We start from the raw sequence: 25,034 nt of genomic DNA on the forward strand, positions 1-25,034 counted from the left end.
CAGAATAAAATAAAGAAATCATGACCCGAGAAGTTTGACAAGGCCGACCAAACTCTCACTATGCAAGATATAACATCTCATGAAGTCATATTCCTTTCTTTCTCAGAAAAGCTCTGAATGTTCCCTCAACTCTTGAAAGATGACGGCAGCTGTCGGACACAATGCAGCTCTCACAGAAATATTACAATAACACTGTAAAGAAAGTCACATATTGAAAGCTGCTGAATACTGAAAACCATCAATGCTAAAATTTCTGTGTAGCACAGAAGACGTTAATGTCTTGGTATTCAATCTAATCTGAAGTATACTTATGACAATAACTGGATAACATATGTGTCATTCAGAACAAGTGAACTACTCTGTATGCCAGAGATCTTGAGCATTGGTGAAGTCAGAAAGGGACTGAGGAAGAAGGATAAAGAGATGGTTGCACTGAAATAGCACAAATGAGTTCCAATTATATGAACAACAGAATTCCCAATTATGTGGAGAAATTGGCATAATCCAGATAAGCAGAAATACAGATAACTGGGTCAGAACTGAAAAAGAAAAAAAAGGTTCAAACATCTGAACACAGGAGTAACGGAACATTAAAACTGGGCCTTCTGAGCCCAAGTTGATAGATTCAATCTGTTTCATGCTGGTAGGTTTTGAAGGGGGTCAAACAAATCAGCCAAATGTCAGTAGATTTACTGGCACATGAAAGAGCTCCTGCAGAACAAAATTCTAGCACCTGTGTTCAAAAAAGTAGTTAGCGAGACAATATTATAAAACATTACAAAAAACTCTTAATTCTGCACAAACCAGAATAACCAGTACTTATGTAGATACAGTAACAAGACTGAGATCCACTGCTGTTCTGATAGGAAACAAGGGTGGTGGAGGGGAGTACAAAGGTCATTGTAATGCCATCTTGATGGGGGAAGTAGAGGATAAGAAGAAAGCCAGATAAATACAGGAAGAGGGCAGAAGCATAAGATATACAGGTGGTAAAAGATTAGGAAAACTGGACAAACACAAAAGGAGAAAGGATTCCAATGGCTTTCTTCTTATCCTGTTAAGATATTTTGTTTACATTAGTAGGGACTACAATAACCGATCCTATAATGTATAACTGGATTTGACAGTCGCCTCATGTATAATTAATAGGGACCTGAAAAAAATAGCATTTGCAATAAATGCGAATTTTTGAATCTTGTACTGAATCCAAGCCTTCGGTAATTCTAATGTGGAAGAAAATCTTTTTTACGAATAAACAGAAGTGTGACAAAATGCGAATTGTGACCCAAAATGAGAAATTAGTATGAATATGTGTTGGTGCAAATTCTGCAAAAATGTGCTATTTTACGGGAAAAAACAACATATTTAAGCAAAATAGTAAGAAATACTCAAAATATGATGCAAAAATCTTTTGACCGTTCCAATCGATGAAGAAAAGTAGCCGATCGATTGGTGCTTGCTGACTTTAATCGATATTTACAATGGGAATAGCAAGGGGAATAAGATCTGTATCAATTATTATCGAAATATAAATCGAGTGTCACGGAAATAACAAGACAGACGCAGCGTTGTTTTCCTGTTGATCAAAATTGAAACTAGTGAAGAGTAGAAAGTTGAGTGATCGTTTAGGTTATGGGGCGCACGACAAAAACAGCGCATGAAAGGGCTCAGCAATATGCAAAGGATGGTTTATATGCCACAGATTCAGCGACAGTGTTTTGCAAATATTGTAATTGCGGAGTCGGGTGGGGAAAAAAAAAAAGATAGCATAGTGAAACATGTTAAATCTGAAAAACACGAAGGTAAGCGATGCGGTAACGAAAGTTCAACCCCCGCTGCTAGTACGTCTCAAAGAAAGCAATCTTCTGTGCTTACACAGTTAGATAGTTGTATACGACAAAAAATTTCCAAAGATAACTTCTCGAAATGCACAGTTGAAATATTTGCCAAAGCAAATATACCTCTGGAAAAGCTGAAAAGCAAAGAGCTAAGAGCCTGGATTATTGAGTTTTCAAATGAAGAGCTGCCATGTGTGAGAACTCTACCTGAAGTATATTTACCGGGTAAGTTTCGATTTCATTGATCGGGTACGGTTTAGGTATTACGACATCGAAACCACGCACAAAATTGAAGGATACCAAATATGAGTGCGATTTCCATATCAAACTATCTTACCCGTACCCAAATGATCCAGTAATTTTAAATTATTTTGTTATAATTTGAGGTCTTTTTTCCTTTCTAGAAGTTGCATATGACCACCAGAAAAGAACAGTAGAGGCTCTAGTGGGGAAGAACATATTCTGTGATGAAACTACAGATAGAATGGGCTGCTGTTTTTTTATCATCATATTCCAAGTCCCAGCTGGATCGCAAAGAGAGATGCACATTGTTTCTGTGAACTATCTTGGTGCAGGGAATGCTACAAACTGTTCTTGTGCTGTTTCAGAAGCTCTGCGCAGTTACAGTGCATCATATGATGCCGTTAAAGTGTTTGTTAGTGACAGTGCCCCATACATGACTCAGTGTTATGAAACATTAAGTGCGGTCATAGGGGATCATTTAATGCACGTACAGTGCTGGGCACATAAGCTCAGCTTGGGTTGCAGCGATGACAGGTTTAAATCATGTGGTTGTGATGGTAAAGTCTGCATTTTTGAACACAAGAAAGCAAAAATATAATTATTTACAATTTTTAAATTCAAAGTATGGTGCTTCAAAGGAAGCAAAGCTGTTCCCTGCACCTGTCATAACCCAATGAATAGCTGGTTTCAGGCTGTCTTCTATTTGAGTGCTTACTTTACTGATGTTACATTTTTCAAGATGTCTGACATGAAAGACATGAACAACTGTGGTATTAAGTACCTGACTAATCTGAGTGACCAAGAAGTGAATAGGCTTCACTCCCACATTGTTTTTGTCACAGATCATGCAGCTGGATTGGTTGACCTTGTTACTGAACTTGAAGAGTCTCTGTATCCTACCTCTCATCTCCTTTACCCCAAACTGCATAACCTTGATGCCAGTTTTACCTTCATATGTGAGGGGAATTTTTCTGCGGCAACTAATGATGCTTTGATTAAGCTTGCTCCTCTACAGCAGGTTGCATGTAGAGACACATTTGTCAAAGCTGCTCATTCTTCACAGTGCAAGCTAGCCACACTGAAAGCTAAGACTCCAACCATAAGCATTGTGTGTCCATTTCTCAAGCTTTGTATCCAAAAAATATAATTTTGAATAACACTGATAAATTAGATGAGCTTGAGAAATTATTTGGAGTAACAGATCTCTCACGAAACAATATCTGGTCTGGTTACTGTTCTCTGAAACATGCAATTCAAACCCAGATGAAAGAAAGTGAAAAAATGTGATGTCATGCTTGCATTAATTACAGTTCAGAGAGAGTTCAGCATATTTGCTAAATCTATCTTGAGTTGTTATGGACCCCAATGAACAATGTAGATAGCGAGCGCGTGTTCTTACAGTGGTTACAGATAGACGGTGCAATTTAAAAAAAAAGCAATGCCAAAGTAATGACAATGCTTTCATTTGAACAGTGAATTTGTAGTGTGTGTGAACCAAGTACAATAATTGCACTTGATAAACTTGGAATCGTTAAAATTAATAATACCATGCGATTATTTTAACTTTGTAAATAGATGCTAATTTTGAAACAAATACATGATAATTTTTCAGGTCCCTAATTAACAAGGAATGGAGCGCTAGAGTACCATGAGCATCTGAATAATAGGGCTTTCATTGCTAAGTTCGGTGTACAGAGTACCATCTAGAAAAGTCCACTGTGTGCACAGTGCAAAAGAAAATTAGGTATTGATTTTTCTCTAAATGAAACAATCGAGTACATTATAGTCAACAGAACATTCATGATTTCTGAAAAGGTAGGCCCCAGTAGAAAGTATACTTACATAATTTCATGTCTAGAATGGTCTGTTGTCATGTATATTCAGTAGAACAAAATTTCTATACAACAAAATCAATTTCACGGACCCCAGAATTTTGCTATACCAACATTTGACCATACATTAATGTGGGTACAGTGATTTTGCAAATTGTGAAAGAAGTCTTTCCGAGCCAATTATGCAACCTAAACGCTTTCTAGAACACTTTCAATGAGATACTGTTACAAGTTGTAGTAAACAACAGGGAAGATTTTTTGCCATTTGTTTTACATTGCACCAACACAACCTTGCAAAACCATCTTCAGGACTGCTGACAGTGGAGTTCAAACCCACCATCTCCCAAACGCAAGCTAACAGCTACATGACTCGAACCGCAGAGCCAACTTGCTTGGAAAAGGGAGGATTAACTTGCAAAATATTCCTGCACGTACTGAGAATTTAAACAAAATATACTGGTACAGGTAACATGAAACAACTTATGCCATATTCTTTAGTTTTCCATCGAACATATTACATCTGAGATACTTGTAGAGGTGATGAAACTACATGTGTGTGGTAACAACCCATTCTTGTAGGGTAAGGCTTGTCAACCATTTCCAGGTCCACGTAAGATATGAATGGTCCCACGTATCTTCTGAAACAAATAGGCTGAAGAGGCTAGAACGGTAGGAGAGGCTGCAATTAATTTGGGAGATAAAATGTGAGCTCAATATGGCTGTACTAGTATTCCAGATTTTGGACTCAATCCCTAGAGATGATTAAATCCTTGAAATAAAATAGGATGTAAGATATGCAACAGACCTACCCAAATATACCTTAAAAGGAAGAGAGATGTCACTAGCACATACAAATTCAATTTTTCTTTTTCGTCATACCAATTTCTTGTTAATAAAATATAAAGAAGCATCATGACTAGAATAAATTATAAGAAGCTGAGTGGTTAGCATATTCCACAAAAGGGCTTACATCACAAAAATACCCTGATCTGTGTTGTTAACTGCACCAGTTCTTACCTCCTCTCCCTCCTGGGTGTCCTCTTTATTGCCTCCATCACCTTCCCCTGGATTGTGCTTTTCCTCTTTGACTTCCTCTTCTTGAGTAGAATCCTCCATTTCAACCTTCAACCCCAATAAAATATTACTTATCCATAACATAATCACAGGCCAACATTAGCAAACTAGACAAAAATAAAGCAAATAGGATGAATAGCTTACCAAGCCAAAAGAAACACACAGGAGAGTAAGTAATAGAAAGAAAGAAACAAACAAGGGTTTAATATATACCTATATACATAATAGAAGAATTTTGTCTGTGCATTGCACAGAATTTAAAAAGGATGGTATTTCTGTATCAGTTGTGTCCACAGCAACAAGTAATGCACTTTTTAATTTTTCATAATTTCTTTCTCTGTCTGTCTGTCTGTTCGTATGTACACGCATCACGAGAAAACGGCTGAAGAGAATTTAATGAAAAACGGTATGCAAATTTGGGGAAGAAGTCGCTACAATCTAGGCCATAAATAATTTTATTCACACTGAGTGAAATGGTAGTTCAGGGGAAGGCCTAAAATTTCATTCTCAAATATTTATGTTATTAGTGGTCGTATCTTAATGAAAATCGGTATGCCAAGTGAGAGTAATAAGTTGATATCATCTAGACCATAAATAATTGTATTCACGCTGAGTTAAATGGTAGTTTAGGGGAATACCTGAAGTTTAATTCTCAAATATTTATGTTATTAGTGGTTGTATTGATAAATACTACATAACTAAGGTTATATAGTATTAAATTTCCGATCATTTATGTCTTATACATAGTTACCGTACCGGCTATGATCACAGGGATATTCGTGAATTTGTATTTTTGTTACTAAGTCCATATCAACGCCGAGTGACGAGAAAATGGGTAAACAGAATTTAATGAAAATCGGTATGTAAAGTCGGAGAATAAGGAACTACAGTTTACGTTATAAATAATTTTATAAGACACCCTAATATCACAAAATAATTTTACAAGATGCCCTAATATCACAGAGTTGAAAAAAACTAAATGTGAAGGCCTATAATATAGAAAGCTCATCAAACTGATCAACAATAACATTACATTGACCACTGTTGTGATATGCTTTGCATCTTCTGTTGCCACTCATCTCCAACAGATAGGATTGCTGCTGCGTACCGAGTATTTATTTTAAAATTTGCTTTACGTCACACCAACACAGTTAGATCTTATGGCAACGATGGGATAGGAATGGGCTAGGAGTGTGAAGGAAGCAGCTTTGGCCTTAATTAAGGTACAGTCCCAGCTTTTTCCTGGTGTGAAAATGGGAAATCACGGAATACCATATTCAGGGCTGCCAACAGTGGGGTTCGAATCCACTATCTCCCAGATGCAAGCTCACATCTGTGCACCCCTAACCATACGGCCAACTCGCCCGATCGTACCGAGTGTAACAGCCTGCCTGAATATTGGTGGGAAGTAGCTGGGGAGTTAGATAACTTTCTTCTTTATCATGCCATTCCTCTGGTTCATATATTTTGATACTACTGGTAAGTAACACACTGGTTCATCATAACATTCAAGCTATTCGATCCCTACTCTGAGGCAATGATTGGAATGACCAGTATGCATTTTTAACAGAATAATGGCAAAGGAGTGTTCATGGCAGTCTGCGGACTGGTCATTCCAGCTCTGGAACTTTGGACTGTTAGATCGGCACCGTAGTACTGATATAGTTGGTCCGTTATTGGACATCATACATTTTCTAGCTAACTCATTCCTGGATTGTGATGTAACAGCCAGCCGCTTATGTCAGAGGATGTTTTACTCTCCTTGCAGAAAGAGATTTCAAAATAATTTTTACTGGTAGAAAACAAGGCAACTTACCACAATGTAATATGTTTACATACTATTTCATTGATGTACTTTTCAAAAACAAATATTCTGAAAATTACGCATGTTCCCTATTCAGTGGACTTCAAAGTTGTTGATTTCATTTCATGTACTTTGTACTTGTGGAAAGAACAATGAAGCACTTGAAGTATTACAACTTCATCACTGTGTTACCATGTAACTTTCCAATTCAATCTCAGAGAAACAAGTTTTGTAATTCCAAAACACTGTACATCATACTGTTATTTCTTGGGGCCTGGTCGATATAACATATCAGAATGTATTTGAGGTGGACAACTTAGCTGAATAACCCTGTTTATAGCGAGTGTAATTATATAGCCTATTTTCTTTGGATCCCCTTTTAACGAAAACACCTTTGAAAGGAAGAAATATAAAAATCTCCCCGAGATCACTTAAAAAGGGATTATACTGTATAAACTAGCACTTACTGCCATCAAGTTAGCTTTAATTACATTTGTGCTCTGTTGGTAACATGTAGTCAACAGTCCAATAAGAACTTACTCTCAGTCAAATTTCATCTCTCCTATCACCTGTGTGTCCAAGGCCATAGCTAGGAAACATGACTTTTTCCACAACATGTATGTTTAACAGATTAGGTAGTGTACAATAATCTATTTTATGGGTCCCAGACAGACACCCTTCAGCTAGGCCCACATTTTCCTTCACTGCACCTTCCTTCCCACACAAATTTTCTTGAGGAGTAACACAGTAATAACGCTAGGTGACAAATTTAAAATATCCTCTCTGAGGTGTTAATTCAAAAAAGAATATCATCATGTTTCTACCTATCATACTTCAGTGAAGACTGTCTGGCCCCGCCGTGTAGGAGGCAAATTTTCAGATATTAATAGGACATAAATTTAACATAGAGAGATTAATTTATTACATTTTATCATTTATAATTGGTAACATTCTGGTAAAATATGCGACAAATGACAATGTAAATAGGCTAAAGAAAAAATTAGAGTAATATTGTAACTGATTTAAAATTCATATATTTTAATATATAATTGAAATATGATACCAATGAACCATAGTCCTAAGATAATTAGTATTTGGCACCGCTGAGGAAGAGAGCGGAGGCTCTCGAAACATGTACATGTACGGTAATTAAATAGAATAAAGTGTATAAAGTATTGACAAGGCGGAAAATTGTTTTATGGAAATTTGTATACAAGTCAATACGGACCAAAATGGTGAAAATAATCAATTGTGTAGGAGGCAACACGTCCACCTGTCACCCGGCTGCCTCGGGTTCAATTCCCGGCCGGATCAGGGGTTTTTAATTGTAAATGATTACTATCACTGGCCTGGGGATTGTGTGTTTGTGTCGTCCTCAACATTCCTTTCCTCACATTCAACACCCTACACTTCCGCAATTCCACCTACGCACAGGTTCCTCTCAAATGGTGAAAGTAGTGGCAAAAGATCTACAGAGGTCGACGCCATGAACAAATATCATTTTTAAATTAAAAAATACGAGGGCAGATCAGAAAATAAGTTGCACTTCCCAGTTATGGCCATTTATTACACCACCTATACAACAGCAACACAACTATAACGACATACACTGTAACGTCACTTCTCCACATAGTTTCCAAGGGACTCCATACATTTCTGCGAACGTACAACTAACTTGTCGATACCGGATGCATAGAAATTTCCTCCTGCGTTCTGCAACCACTCGGAGACAGCGGCCTTCACCTCCTCATCGGTCTGGAAAAGTCGACCACCGAGCTCCGTTCTGAGCTTACCGAACAGACGAAAGTCACATGGCGCTAGGTCAGGACTGTAGGGTGGATGTTGCCAGACCTCCCACTTGAAACGCTGCAGCAGTTCTCTCATTTGGTGGACCTTGTGAGGTGTTGCGTTATCGTGCAACAAAATCACACCGGCGCTCGATTTCCCCTGGCGCTTCTCTTTAATCGCTTTACGCAACTGGTGCAATGTATGACAATGCGACGACGCGTTAATCGTCGTTCCTTTCGACATGAATTCCACGTGCAGCAAATCCTCCATGTCAATGAACACTGTCGCCATAACCTTACCGGCTGAAGGTTGAACCTTGGCCTTCTTTTGTTGTGGTGATGAGAGGTGCACCCATTCCACTGAAGTTCGCTTTGTTTCGGGGGTGAAGTGGTGGACCCACGTTTTGTCGCCTGTGACTATTCACTGCAGAAACCCGTTGCCGTCTGCGGCACAGTGTTGCAATTGTGCTCTTCGGTGAGAAGACGTGGGACCCATCTTTGACACAGTTTAAGATATCCAAGGTCCTCGTGAACAATGGCAAACACACTGCCACACAACATGTCCAGCTGGGTCGCGATTTCTCTCAGTTTAATGCGCCAGTTCTGTCTAATGATCACATTCACACTGTTGACCTTTGCATGGGTCCTGGACGTTGCGGGCCTGCCTTCACGATGGTTGTCCGTGATATCCGTGCGTCCGGCTTCGAATTGCTGACACCACTTTATGATACCTTGCTGGGAAATGGCCCGCTCCCCATACACAGCACTAATTTCACAATGAATGTCCGTGCAATTCTTCCTTTCGGCCCATAGGAATCGGACTGTCGCACGCACCTCATATTTGGAGTGAACGTCCAGTTGACGCGCCATTGCATTTGGCCGCTATTCACACAATACTAGACGAGACAACACAGCGACCTGCCTAACAGACGTCGTGTGGGCAGTGTCTGTCCCTTTCTCCGCTGTGCTCACGTTTGCGACTCACAGCGCGCTGCTGCGGCGCGTTAGTGCAACTAACCTTTTGATCCACCTACGTAAATAAGTTAAGACTGGATGATATGATAATGAATCAACAAAGACAAAACTGGACTTGCAGATTGTAACACAAACATTTTTCTTTTGCCATCGGTTTTACATCGCACTGACTCAGACAGGTCTCATGGCGACAATGGGATATGACAGGATTAGGACTGGGAAGGAAGAGTCCATGGCCTTAATTGCGGTACAGCCCAGCAATTGATTGGTGTGAAAATGGGAAACCACAGTAAAACATCTTTAGGGCTGCTGACAGTGGGGTTCGAACTCACTATCTCCTGAATCCAAGCTCACAGCTACGTGACCCAAAATGTGTAGTCAACTCGCTCGGCAAACAAAAATATGAAAATATGCACAACTTTCAACAACAGTACAATACAACTGACTACATGAGCCCCAAGACACATATCGTTACCTACAGGACACACAGCAGATCTAGAACTTCTTGATTTTCATTGTTTAATGCTGCAAAAAAACTTGATAGTGCTAAAGACAACACAGAAAAATAACCATATAAACACAAAGATTTCTTAATGATGAGGTGGTTTCATTAGTGGCAATAAAAATATTTGCAAGAAAGAAATTGGAAGCATTAGTTTTGGAGAAGCCTTCATCTTAGGGTAAGTTAAGAAGCAGCAGAAAAGTTAAGTGGAATTTATTATTCTTACCTCAGTGATAGCAACTGATTGTAATAATGACCGTACATCCACACGTAGGATATGCTTAGGCGTTTCTTCCCAGTTCTTAATGATGTCCATTATGTCCTTCTCTGAACGATTATGGATATTGCGTTTTACACAAGTGCTAGCATCCATGTCCATTTCACAGATATATACCTGAAGCAATTAGAAAACAGTTAAAAAATTGTTTACATGTAACAACATTAATAAGTTAATTTTTATTAAATATCCTCTTCTACAAGTCTTGTTCACACCAAATATTCGAGAGAACTACAGCACATCTATTCAGTAGCAATCTTGTAATAGTCATAAAATATAATGTTATTATTAAAGACACTAACGTGAAGAATAAATTTTCCCATTACAGATGAAATACTGGAATACAATAGTATCCCTGGAGCAAAGGGTGAAAGAGAAAGGATTATGAAAATGAATGAGTGAATGCGTGCAAACAATGTTTAACAATTGTTGCAGCAGTGCCAGCACCAAAGAGGATAGAATAGAATAGAGATGAAACTCAATGATAAATTTCGGTTCCAAGCCACTTGGCGCTAGTAGTTTTAGTCTCTTTTCCGAGATAGCGCCACAGTGTGCATTCTGGTGCAATACCTTAGTATTACTTTCAACAGATAGCGCGGAGAATTAACATCCGGCGCAGTGACGCACATCCGGGTATGCTTACGGCTCCTCCCCCCCTCCTTTCCCTGCCCCTCGCCCCCCCCCCCCCTCCCAAACGGCGGTAATAATGCAGTTCTACTACCTCCATGCCCAATACATTGTAATTCATATATTTTTATTTCCAAGTGCTTACTACGTTGTAAATAATGATCTGATACCCCTAGTTTGTATGGCATACTATGTTACTGAGAACATAACCACACACCTCAAAGCAGTTTTAACTTCAAATGAATGATTGACACATTAACACAAAGCTGATATTATAACAAATAAGAAATCCCTTCGAAAGCAAGACAATAAAGCACACCATACACAAGACAATGGGGTATCACATCAATATCCAAGTACCACATGAAAATAAAAATAACAGAATTAAATGCACTGAGACAGGAAATATATAGAACTACATTAACAGAACCATTCAGCTTTCAGCCCCTGATGTGTACTCAAACAGGAAATACAGGATTTCAGGAGGACTGGCGAAGATATATTTCAAATAACCAAGCACAAGGAACTAAGATTCACATCACAAGCACATGAGCACTTGGAATTCAAACAACACAAATTCTGTAGCATCATGGGAACTATCGATTAAAATCGATATAAGTTTGAACAAGGTTAATCGATTGGGTAAAGTCGAATTCGATGCAATTCAGCAATATCTCCACAATGCTCGACGTTTTATGACTAATTAATTTGTGAGAAGTGCCCACTGATTGAGGTTAGACTTGAAAAACTTTAAATACTTCACTTCGAGACAAAGTGCCTTTAATTATTAACAACGCTCATTTTATGCTTACTTGCGTGCCATCTACAGAACGTGTATATAACTATTTACACGTTATGAATGACCTCCAGCGCCATCTAGAAAAAGAGACTGAAACTACCTGAAGCTAGCTACAGATTGGAACCAAAAGCCCTATTAGAGTTTCACCCCCCTGGCCAGCACCTTTAGGTAGGACAGAACTGTTTTGATATGTAATTAGACTACAACAGGGAAGTGAGCTGTGAAATTGTGAAACATACAAAGGAAAAGTATACAGATAGGGAACTAAAGGTGGTGGTGTTTGCAGATGACACTGTGGTTGGGAAAGCAAATGGAGAGGTCAACTCGGCATGCTGAGTTAGTATACTGGTAATTATGGAATTAAAATAAGAGTGGATAAAAGCAAAGAACATGGTACTAACTACAGAGGAAAAAGAAAAGGCAAAGGTACTATATACAATGAAGGAGAAAACCTCAGGATTGTGAAAAGCTCCAAGTACTTGGGAAGCAAACTGATGCATGGCAAGGCAGGTATGGAGCTTCGCAGAAGAACACACCAGCGTGCGAGCAACTTGATCTAGAAGAAGGATGAGAAAAGAGGTAATGGATAAGAAGTATTATTTTCTCATACTGATACGGGGCAGAAGCCCAGATGGTGATGAAAAGAAAGGAGAGTAAAATACAGGCCAGCGCACAGTGGGCCAGGAATCATATCTAGCTGGACAAAACTTAGTTTTGGGAAGTTAACTGAAACAATATTTTACCCTATGCATTTCGTTTACCACTGTCTGAACTACACTAGCCTGAGTTTGTTTTGGCTCTCACTGTCATAAATCAACATAAACACTGAAGTTGTGATGCATCAGCCGCTTCTGATAGCATGCCTGTTGATGCATTAGTTGACAAGGAACTCTCTTTGTATTAACATGGTGAAGAAGAAACACGTTAGTTTAATCTTGGTATTAGGTTGTCGCAATGGGCAAGCACTTACTTTCTTAATGTCTATAATAACTATCAGAATTATATTCACTGAGTTATACAGAGCCAATTGTGACCAATTAAAAAGTAATGAGCACTTTCAAATTCATTAAATTCCCGTAGACTTGTAAAGAAAACTTGTAAGAATTCAGCCTTACTCAAGACCACAACATATAGCCTATAGTGTGTTCTTCAATTTCCACCCTTAAAATGTTGTGCATATTTGCGCATTTTTGATAAATATAATATTGTTTACAAAACTAACTCCACAGGTGCGGCTTCTACTAAAGCGTTATATGATTTTGTAGTGCACAAATATGACCTTGATAACTCCTCTAAGGACATTTTAAGGACTATTAAAAAGAACTCAGTGCTTTTAAGTGTAATTTTGGTATAAAATGGAAGCAGTGTGGTAGAAAGAAAGATCGTTTTCTTACCAAAAGCAGTGCATGGCTAAATGGAGAGGTACAATTATTTAATAAAGACAAGGGACTTGCAATGGAGAAACCCAGTCCTTCAAGAATGAGAAGACCAAGGAAGATTTTTTACTGAAAGTAGGGATAAAACAAAATGCAGAAGAGAAATCTCATGAAGAACTTGTATTGGCTGCAGAGGTGTCACTTAGGTCCACTGATAAAAGGGGTGCTGCAGGGATTCTTAAGGATATTGTGGAATCATCACCGCAAAGGGCTACGAGGTATAAGAGAGCTTTCACATCACCATCAGTGCCTCCCATGCATTAAAGCACAGAAGCAGCTTTAGAATTTCTGATAAATAATGAGTTTTCAAAGAGACAGTATGTCAACATATGAGTTGGGGCAAAAGCAAGGAACTGTGACATTTATCCAATCTATAATGTTGTGAAATGAAACTGAAGTGCTACGCACCAAAGGCAGTTCTCAAGGTGACTGAGACCTCTGCTGAAGTAACACTGCAGGCTCTTGCAGACTACACAATTCATCGACTTGTAAGTGTGCAAGCTGATGTTATAAAACAATGTATTAAAGAAAATGATACGGTAAAAGCAGTATTCAAGTGGGGTTGTGATGGTAGTAGTAATCAAAGTGTTTACAAACAAAAATTCCAGTCGGAAAATACAGAGTTAAGTGAGATATATTTGTTATATTTTGGTGTCTTTGCAGTTACATTCTGTTTCAAATGGGGACAAAAGTAATAGGGTTCTATGGCAAAATCCTCGTTCTTCCTCTCCAAGATTGTGTTGTCCAATCAAGATCCTGTACGAAAAGGAGACTTCAAACATGTGTAAGAGAGAAGTTCATTGTATTGAGGAACAAACACGATCCTTGGTTCCCACTAAAGTTGTTGCTGAGGCGTTTTTTAATGTAATTACTGACTTTGCCCCGACTATGGTTGACGGTAAAGTCTGCAAAATCTTTAAGTGAAATGCCAACACAAAAATGTTATGTATGTGGAGCTATACCTAAAACCATGAACGATATTCAGTTAAGATCAAAAACAGATGTCAGCCATTTTGCATTTGATGCATACAATAGATTTTTTGAATGCCTTCTGCATATTGCCTACCGACTTGATGTAGAAGCATGGCAATTAGAAAACCCAAAGACAAGGTCAAAGTTGCTATGAGGAAGCAACAGATAGTAGCATGATTTCACTCTGAAATGGGTCTAACTGTAGATCAGCCTAGATGTGGAAGAGTAGGAAATGCCAATGATAGGAATACTGCTCGAAAATTCTTTCGTGACCCAGTCAAATCAGTTAAAATTATCGGAATCCGTGAAGAAATAATCAAGAGATTTGCTGTGATTCTGCATGCCATATCAACTGGACTTCCTGCTGATGTTGATAAATTTGATAACTTTACTGCAGACACAACACATTTGTATCTTGAGTTATACCCATGGCATTTCCTTCCATCTACCGTGCTCCTTATCGAGGGGGGAAGTATAATTGAATCGGCCATCCTGCCAATAGGTATGCTGAGTGAAAAAGTGTAGGAGGCAAGACATGAAAGCACATTAGGTGATACAGGGAGGATCATGCAAGAAAATAGTCTCGAGAATACAACACTGAAGATGTTGTTTTGAACGTAAATCACTCACTTGATTAAATAATAACATTTATTACATTTAAGACACTTATATAACACATTATAAATACATAATACTGAGTAATGATGGGCAGATGCCCTCGATAACAGTCAGTCACATGTTCTCCTCTCCTCTCGCACGAGGCACCCCAGCATAACAGTCTCTCATCCCCTTCCATCCACACCACTTCCGGCTGGGTGCTGAAGGGTGCTGCTATCTGTCCTAAAGTGGTAGCGAGTAACTAGGTGGTCTAGCCATAGCTAGGCCGGAACATGCTCCCCACCGTTGAATCACCATGATTCAACCGAATTAAATTGCCTGATATGCCCTCATGAGAGTTCAGTTCAAATATCACACAGGCACTGACATACAGAGTTCATGTACAGTAACCAAAATGAGTTGATCATTCAACAAAATATACATATAAACATAGGCAAAACAGAAACACAAGCAACAAAATATTTACACTGTTAACAGAAGGTACTAAGTAGGTTGACTGTGTCCTCATCCATTATTATGCAATATGAATTAAGCACACTATAAGTTCTCAGTTCAAATCACGCACACACAACACCATAATTACACTCTGAAATGAACAAGAAAAAATATTCACATGAAACACATTATATTTTAGCCATAACGATCCTGTTTAGTTCTCAATAGGTAATGGAATTAACTTGTTAACAGGTCGTTTAAAAAGACCACTGGTTGTTCTGATGGTAGCCACTCGTGCAAGTCCATCCTTCCCAGGGTGAACAGTCTCCACCACAGCCAACTTCCAACAGAGAGGAGGAAGATTGTCCTCCTTCAGAAGAACAACTGTACCAGTAGCTAGGTTCTCCTTGGGACAGGTCCATTTTTTCCTCTGCTGCAGTGAGTTCAGGTAATCGGCAGACCACCTCTTCCACAACTGCTGCTGCATTGACTGGATACGCTGCCATCGAGACAATCTGTTGATGGGCAGGTCAGTAATGTCAGGCTCAGGGATGGTTGTAAGGGGGGCACCAATTAGGAAATGAGCAGGTGATAAATAATTAAGGTCACTGGGGTCATTAGATAAGGCAGATAGGGGGCGAGAATTAAGACAGGCTTCTATCTGTGCAGTAAGGGTACATAGCTCCTCAAATGTCAATAGCGCATTACCCGCAACTCTTCTCAAGTGGTACTTCATGGACTTGACAGCTGCTTCCCACAGTCCGCCAAAGTGTGGAGAGCTGGGAGGTATACAGTGCCACGTGATGCCTTCCATCGCTAATGAATTCCTTATCTCTTCACAAAAGCTGGTTGAAAGGAATAGTTTTTGGAGATCCTGCATTCTTCTATTGGCACCAATGAAGTTAGTCCCATTATCACTATAGATGATGGAGCATTTCCCACGTCGAGCTATGAATCTCCTCAGGGCTGCCATAAAGGCATCAGTAGAGAGATCACTCACTACCTCCAGGTGAAGAGCCTTGGTAGCCAGACAGATGAACAATGCAATGTAGCTCTTCGTTGTCTGTTTGCTTCTTACATTTCCCCTCTTGACGAAGAAAGGACCAGCATAATCAGTTCCTACATTAAGAAATGGGCGACTCTGTTGGACTCTGGTAACAGGGAGCTGTCCCATCAGCTGTTCAGCTGTTGACGCCTTGAATCTAAAACAGGTGAGGCACTTGTGGATGACTCTTCGAACAACTGCCCTAGCTGTGGGAATCCAGAATCTTTCTCTTAATGATGCAATTACTAATTGAGCACCTGCATGTAAAAGCCTAATGTGTTCTGCCATCACAACAAGGTTTGTGAGAGCATGCTGGGGAGGAAGGATAAGCTGGTGCTTATTGTCATAAGGTAGTTTTGAATTTACTAGTCTTCCTCCTACTCTTAGCATTCCCTTATCATCTAAGAAAGGATGTAAATCTGCAATTTTACTTTTCCTTGAAATGCAACACTTAGAGTTGAGACTGGCTATCTCTTGAGCGTAACACACTTGCTGTGCAATTTTGATACAGGAGTGCAAGGCCATCTGCAGCTCTTGTGTACTTAATATCCCTAACCTCTTGTCTTGAGGATTGGCACTATTGTGAATAAATCGCCAACAATATGCAGTAACTCGAGTCAGTCGGGACAGTGACGAGTACTTCAGCATAAGTTCATCCCAGTTTGTACCTATCAACATAACTACAGGAAGTGTGCTTCGTGACTCAGGTAGTTCCTCTTCTGCATGGGCTGAGCTTGTGTCTGGCCATGATTCAGTGGGCTCAGTTAACCAGGATGGTCCGTGCCACCACAGGTTCATACCTCGTAGTTGTTCTGGAGCAACACCTCTGGATATTAAATCTGCTGGATTACAACTGGTAGGAACATGTCTCCATTCAGCCTTGTGAGTGTATTCTTGAATTGAAGAGACTCGGTTGGACACAAATGTTTTCCAGCGAGTAGCAGGAGATGCGATCCAGGCTAATACAATGGTGGAGTCTGTCCACAGGTACAGCTTGCTGACTGGCAGAGACAAAGCTGGAAGGGTCTTGTGGAGTAGTCGGGCAAGTAGTAGCGCTCCACACAGTTCAAGTCTTGGTAGTGTCAGTTTCTTCACCGGTGCTACTCTGGATTTAGAACATAATAATCTGACACAGGTCTGTCCCCCTTTGTCGACAGACCGTACATAAAGACAAGCTCCATAAGCTTGTTCTGAAGCATCAGAAAAACCATGAATTTGTATATCAACAGGGGGTCCCTTACATGTGACTAACCGCTCAATATAAAATTCTCTTACTGCCTGTGGCTTAAAGTGAAGTTCTTCCCATTCTCTGACTAGTTGAGATGGTAGTCTGTCATCCCAGTTCAGATTGACTAGCCAAAGTTTCTGCATAAAAACCTTGTAAGAAATTACCAAAGGGCTGACCAACCCAAGTGGATCAAATATTGATGCAATAACAGATAAGACCTTTCGTTTAGTTACATGAGAGTCAGCATGATAGGGACTGTCTGAATACAGATTGCCACAAATGAGAAAATGATCAGTAACTGGATGCCATAATAGGCCTAAAGATTTCACGCTAGTGCCTTCATCAAGACTTAAAGGCAGCTGGGTTTCCCTGTCCTCTTCTGAAACTGCTTCTAGTAATGCTGGGTGGTTTGAACACCATTTTCTGAGGTGAAATCCTCCACTCTCTAGTAAATTAATAATTTCAGACTGCAACTGAAGAGCATCCTGGATATTGTCACAGCCGCTTAATAAATCATCAACATAAAAATCTCTGCGAACAACTTGTGCTGCTCTGGGGAACCTTGATTCTTCATCTTCAGCAAGTTGCTGCAGGCATCTGGTAGCTAGGAAGGGTGCTGATGCTGTACCATATGTTACAGTTGTCAGTTCATAGTGAGAGGGTGGGTCCCTAGGTGATTCCCTCCAGATAATCCGATGAAGTTGCCTATCATCTGCATGAACCATGACTTGCCGATACATTTTAGCAATATCTGCGGTGAAGGCAAAGGTATGCATTCTGAATCTTAGAATGATAGAGTAAAGATCCTGTTGTATTGTCATTCCAACCATTAATATATCATTCAATGAAATATTATCAGAAGTTTTAGAAGATGCATCAAATACAACCCTAGTTTTGGTAGTCGAGCTACTAAGCTTAAAAACTGGATGATGGGGTAGATAATAGCTTCCACCTTTATTCCCTGACTGAGTAGATGTATCCACCTTAACCATATGCCCCATCGCCTCATACTCGTGAAGAAAGTTAGAGTACTCGTGCTTAAGTGAGGGCTGCCTGCTGAAACGCCGTTCTAATTGAGTTAGTCTTGACATGGCATGATTGAAGGAGTTTCCCAGAACCTCAGGTTTCTGCTTGAGGGGTAAGCGAACTATGAATCTACCTGTAGCATCCCTAGTAGTATTCTCTGTAAAATGTTTTTCTGTGGCTCTCTCTTCTCTTGTCATGACTCGTGACGTAAGCTCTTCTATTTCCCAGAACCGTTGTAGTTGAGTGTCTAACCTGTCCTCTGACTTCAAGAAACATGTAGTTAGAGTAGGATTTTTCTCTTCCCTACGATGGTAGTGTCCAGCAATAATCCATCCTAGTTCAGTGTCTTGAAGGATAGGATAATCTGGTGATCGAGTTCTGCGCCCAGGTTTCAGTAATGAAAAGAAATGTTCTGCGCCTATTAACAATTCAATGTCACCTGGCTGGAAGAACTTGGGGTCAGCGAGCTTCAAATCAGTGGGCAAGTTCCAATGCTTATGCTGAATGTAACTACTGGGCATGTTACCTGTGATACGTGGAAAGACAGAGCAAGTCATACTCACAGTGAAGTTACTTACAGTGGATTGCAATTCTAACTGAACACTGTACCTTGATTGAGAAATGGAATCATTTATGCCGCTGATTGGTATGGGATTCTTCATTTTCTTAAGGCCTAATCACTGTGCTAGACTTTCAGTGCAAAGATTAACCTGGCTGCCACTGTCAAGAAGTGCCCGGCAGACCTGCATTTGCCCCCTACAATCTAGTACCTTGACCATGGAAGTGGACAGCAGAACCCCTACAGGGTCTTTTGTATTGCAGTATGTGTGAGAGGAGTTGGATGCAGTTTGATGGGCTGTACTTCCCTCTCTACCTGATGGATTATGTAATGAGGTGTGATGCTTCCTACTACATAATTTACAGCCACGTGATTTGCACTGTTTGGCAGAATGCTGTGTACGCAAACAGTTAAAACATAAGTCCATTTCCTTAACCCTTCTTTGTCTATCTTCCACACTGAGAGCTGCAAACTCTTCACATTTAAATATCGGGTGATTACCATGACAGCAGGGACACTTTATGAGACTGGTAGTGGTGTAAGTGTAACGTGGTTTAGTATCCCCTTGAGGTTTAGGCTTATTTCTGTCAGCTTGTTGTCTGTGCGATGGTGCAGTGTGCTGTGAGCTAGGGAAGTTCTCCAGAGCTTGCCGTTTATGCTCAACAAATGACAGCAAGTCATCAAGTGATGGAACCCGAGTGTCTGCTTGTGATAATTCCCAGTCTCGTCTAGTACAAGCATCAAGTCCTTGAGCATACAGTTGAGTCAAAATAACTTCATGCAATGGAATGTTAAGTTTTAGGGCCTTGAGTGCATTCAAATGACTATTAAAAGTGTTAGAGTACCTTAACAGTTCTGTGGCTGTTTCACTGGAGACTGATTTTAAAGTTAAGAGTGCCTTAACATGAGTAGCTGCTATTAGTTTCTTGTTCTCAAATCTGTCCTTCAACATTTTCCACGCTACCTCATAATTTGCCTCTGTGATGGGTAAATTTTGAATTAATTGGCTGGCTGGGCCCTTGAGAACAGATGCTAAGTAGTGAAATTTCTGGACACTTGGCAGATTATTGTTGTTATGAATCATAACTTGAAAACTGTCTGCGAATGAGAGCCAGTTTTCGTATTTTCCATCGAAATGTGGAATGTTAATAGCTGGTAACTTTAAACTCGCGACACTGCTGACCTGAGTTCTTCCTGAGTCTACCGTGTCGCGTGATGACTCTTCAAGGCTCGCTATTATTTTACTCATTTCGCCCTTTACCTTGTACTATTTGGCTTCGAATTCGGCACGCACCTGATCATGAGCTTGCTCGTTTTCAACGTCTCCTAATTCTAATTCTGACTGCACGTCAACAAACTTCGACATTAATGCACTCATGTCTTCGTATCGCAGTTTAATTTCATGCGAATTCGAATGCTGTTGAGCGATGAAATTTTCAACGAATGTTTCCGAGCGGGTAAGTTGCGCTTTAAATCGCGACCTCTGCTTAAGAAGCTTTTGCTTTGTTGAAGATTCCATGATGGAGGGGGTAAGACAATAACAAGGAGAAAAGGAGAGCCTTAAATGAATAGTACTGACCTGCCTTCAGTTTAGTTTACCTCTGGTGCTGGAACATCGAACCTGGGACTGCCAGATGATGTCATTGAAGTGAACTTCCAAGTATTTCCATGTTACTGTAGAAAGTAGTCGTCCATACTACACGCCACGCTGCTTTCACGAGGTCCTCGTGGTGTAGATAATCCGGCCCGGTAATTGGACCATGTTTTGAACGTAAATCACTCACTTGATTAAATAATAACATTTATTACATTTAAGACACTTATATAACACATTATAAATACATAATACTGAGTAATGATGGGCAGATGCCCTCGATAACAGTCAGTCACATGTTCTCCTCTCCTCTCGCACGAGGCACCCCAGCATAACAGTCTCTCATCCCCTTCCATCCACACACCTTTCGGCTGGGTGCTGAAGGGTGCTGCTATCTGTCCTAAAGTGGTAGCGAGTAACTAGGTGGTCTAGCCATAGCTAGGCCGGAACAGATGTGTTTAACAGGCTTTTGCTAAGTTCTGACCCGGTAATAAGTGCTTCTCCTTCCTTGCATAAGAAAAACGAGCCTTTGCCATTTGAAGTGCGGCAGTTGCTACAGGAACCGAAAATTTTTGGCGGAACTCAAACCTTGTATGCTAGGATGATGATGGCGACAATGAGTGTGTCGACTGATGAGCGCAAGGATGATTTGTAGGAGCAGTGAGTAAAGACAAAGACATATTGTATTACTATACAGTACAAATCAAGACTATTTTTGAATCAAAGGAGTATTTATTATTTATATATACAGTAAAACCTTGTTAATTCAAAGTCGTTGGGACTCAAAAAACGGACTTCAAATTACGTGATTTCGAATTAACCGCCAATTCGCAATTCAGAAGTACCAACCCTTGCCGCGTTACAAAATATTCTAAGGCCCCTTACTGTATGCAGTTAACCTTGATTCACAGTTTATATCTTTCAAATGCCATGAAAAAAGAACTATTTCCAAAATGTATCCAAGAAGGTGCATTTACAGTATTAAAATCACTGAGAAACCTAACCTCACGCAACGAAAGAAAGAAAAAAAAGCACGATTCAAAGACGAGGAGAAATCTATGCTGGCTCCCATGTGCAAGTGCCTTATTCATTGGATTACTATACTGTATACATTTTAGATGCCTTGTATTTACACAGGAAGTACCCGATGCCCTTAAAATCAAACTTTCCTATGACTCTATCCTTGTACAATTTCCCGCCATGGCACTTCTCTCGTACTTCAGAAATGTAAACACTTGCCGCGTCAAAAAGCAGGTATTCTAAGACCCATTAATACATGCAATCACTTCGATTCACAGTTTAAACCTTTCGAGTGCCATGGAAGAAAACTATTTCCGAAATGTATGCAACAAGGTGCATTTACAATGTTCAAATAATGTACTTGGATAAATCACTGACAAACATAACCTCATGCAACGAAAGAAAAAAATCACACAATTCAAAGACGAGGATAAATTATGCTGGTTTCCCTGTGCAAATGAATTATTTTTTTGATTTCTGTATTGCATTTTTAGATGCTCTGTACTGGCACACAAAGTGCCCGACACCCTTAAAACATTGTGGCTTAATCGAACTTTCCTATGACGAGGGGATAAAGTTTCTCGCTTCCATGTGCATTGCAACGCACTACAATGACCCCCATTCTCCACCCGTGTACGATTCTCCGGCTGGCACTTTCTCCTTTAAAACTATAAGACAGTTTGGGTTTGGATTAAAATAAAGGAATGCAGTTTCATCGGCAATGACAATATTGTTTGGTGCCTACGAATGTATTATATGAGCCACGTTTTTCGACAACTGTCGGCATCGCCAATGTTCGCGGATTCTGTTTTTCCGCACATTGCCTGTTGCGTGATATTACGGTGTTCCTTAAAAGGTTGAATACAAAAGAATTCAGATTTCATTCAACTTAGCATGAAGCGCAATGTAGATCCACCGAAGTGAGTGTAAGTGCGGAAAGCTACCCCTCTGTGTTCCGGAACACGCATTCTATTATGACGCAGATAAATTTAGAGTTGAAATTACTCTGTAACATACTATTGTTTTAAAATGTAAGGCAGTTTCGAATTAAAAGTCTGAATTTTGGTAATAGGGCCGACATTGTACTTCGAATTACGAATTATCCGTATTTCGAATTGAACAATTTAAATAATATGCAAAACCGCATCTCATGTTTGCGGGAACGAGAGCTTCTTCGAATTAAGCGGTATTTTGAATGAACCAATTTTGAATTATCAAGGTTCTACTGTATATACAATATTTACGCAAATAATACCCGCATATTTAAAAAAAAAAATTGAGGCACAAAACTGGGGTGTGGGTTTTATTTGAGTCAATGTTGGCATTTTTTTTCAAAAAAGCCTTCCTAAAGTTAGGGTGCGGGGATTATTCGGTGGCGGGAATTATTCACGTAAATACGGTATATAGTATAGGCCTGGTATATAACAATACCAGTACATATCTAACAATAAAATATCAAACATAAAGCATTCAGGATAAAAATGACTTTTGTCCAGCTAGAATGATTTCTGGCCCACTGTGCAGCGAGATGAAATTTTTAAGAAGTAGGAAAGCAACGGGAAACTACCTCACTCCTCATTTCCCTAGTACGCCTCTTTAGTGATGCCTAGGCCATCTATGACAGCCGATGGCGGAGCTGTTGAGGATTCAACCAGCCTTAGGGCTGAAGACCGAACATACCTACGTAAAACTTCTGTTATATGTTTTGCACTTGTACACTTTTACAATTACTCACTTTTAAATATATTTTTCCAGAGGTCCCAATTACATTCCTATTCTTTCCATGTTAATTTATTTCCTAAATAAGTTTTTTTTTTTTACACATATTTTAAGTTCCTGGAGATATGGAACACAATCTATATATTTACAGTAAAACTTCGTTGATGCATTCATCATTAACAGGTTTTCTAGCTTAGATCATAAAGTCAAAGTCCCAATTCAGATAGTATTAAATCACTCACTTATTGAGTCACAAAATTTCGCTAATACCACTTAGTATAAATTTCCCCCACCCCTGAAAACGTTCCTTGTCATCCCTTGCGAATGGAACACAGTTTCCAACACCTCACCACAGAAGGCAGGTTGGGGAAAGTTGCACAATAACAGGAAAAGGCTTTGAATTTCTGAAGTTCACAAAGTAAATTGCACCTTCAGGACGCAAGCCATTAACCTCAGGAAAGTTCAATTTTGCTTGTCAGTTAGCAGGGAGATTGCTGAATAATCCACGTAGTCTATTTGTGCTTGTATTTTGCGTTCCAGCCAGAAGTTAGAAATGTATTCTGTGTCAAGTGGTACAGTAAAAACTAAATTCCTATCCTCATTCAAGGTGGGTGCAGCTCTTTTCAGGCACACCTCCAATTGAGCCGAGTTGCAAGTACCATTGAAACCACATGCAAGCCCTCGCGCCATTCTTAACCCGTAGAGAGCCAGACAACAATATATCGTTGTTTCGTATATACGCGTAAAGCACCAACCACGATATATCGTTGTTTGGATAGCGTGCAATTCTATACGAGTTTGTACAACTTGGGCCGTCAGATTGTAACATTTTGTGTGTCCAGTCCATAGAAAATTGTCATTAGATTTAAACTACGTCACTAGATAGTGCGTAAATTCACTCGTGATCATGCACTGAATTTCTAAAGTCCGTGTTCATCTACGACGTATGATCTCTATGCCGCGTGAGTAAAATGGCGACTAGCGGGAGAAGTCATTTTTGTTAATGATGACGAACTGGCTGTATATCTTAATAAATTTTAGTAAAGAAGGGGATGATGAAGACTCAGATAAAGAATTCACTCCTCCAACAAGGGGGAAGGGGAAAGTGTTATTTGGAGTGATAACGGCGAGTTTTCTGTAAACACTCAACCACGTGCTCATTGTCCGAGTGTAAACATTGAAAGTGGTAATGACCGTCTGAGTGACAGTACTAATGATGACGGCTGTAACAATACCCAACAGCAAAAATTACATGTTTTCCGTGAAATTCAATTAGGTCAAGATGCAAAATACCAACCCTCACCCGATTATTATAATACTCCTGGCCCGAGACACGCCCCCTCGCCAGACGCAAACCTATAGTGTATTTTTATTTTATTTTTCACGGCTCAGTTATGGAACCTCATAACTACAGAGACAAACAGATATGAGAAATCATGTCTTGTCACCACATGCCAGAGCACAGCAGTGACGCCCGATTACATTGATTGAAATGAAGCCTTTCATTGCTGTTTTGTTGGAAATGGGTATAGCTAGAAGGCCGAGCATATTTTCTTATTGGGTAAAAAACTCCCGTTATATTCCATGGTTTAGAAATATGTTCTCAAGAAACAGATTCCAATTT

The 25,034-nt window shown here is 39.7% G+C and overlaps 1 protein-coding gene across 8 annotated transcripts in view; it reads right to left on the reverse strand.

Moving 5' to 3' along the window:
• Positions 1–25,034, reverse strand: part of ZAP3 — a 491,484-nt gene that overhangs the window by 41,445 nt on the left and 425,005 nt on the right. For all 8 annotated transcript variants that reach the window (XM_067155237.2, XM_067155235.2, XM_067155234.2 and 5 more), the window contains 2 exons: positions 10,282–10,449; positions 4,931–5,035 (listed from right to left, as the gene is read on the reverse strand). In XM_067155237.2, the coding sequence (XP_067011338.2) occupies positions 4,931–5,035; positions 10,282–10,449 (273 nt within the window). The remainder of the gene's footprint in view (positions 1–4,930; positions 5,036–10,281; positions 10,450–25,034) is intronic.

The sequence above is a fragment of the Anabrus simplex genome, chromosome 11 (genome assembly GCF_040414725.1).
Source record: "Anabrus simplex isolate iqAnaSimp1 chromosome 11, ASM4041472v1, whole genome shotgun sequence".
In the NCBI taxonomy this organism is placed as follows: domain Eukaryota; kingdom Metazoa; phylum Arthropoda; class Insecta; order Orthoptera; family Tettigoniidae; genus Anabrus; species Anabrus simplex.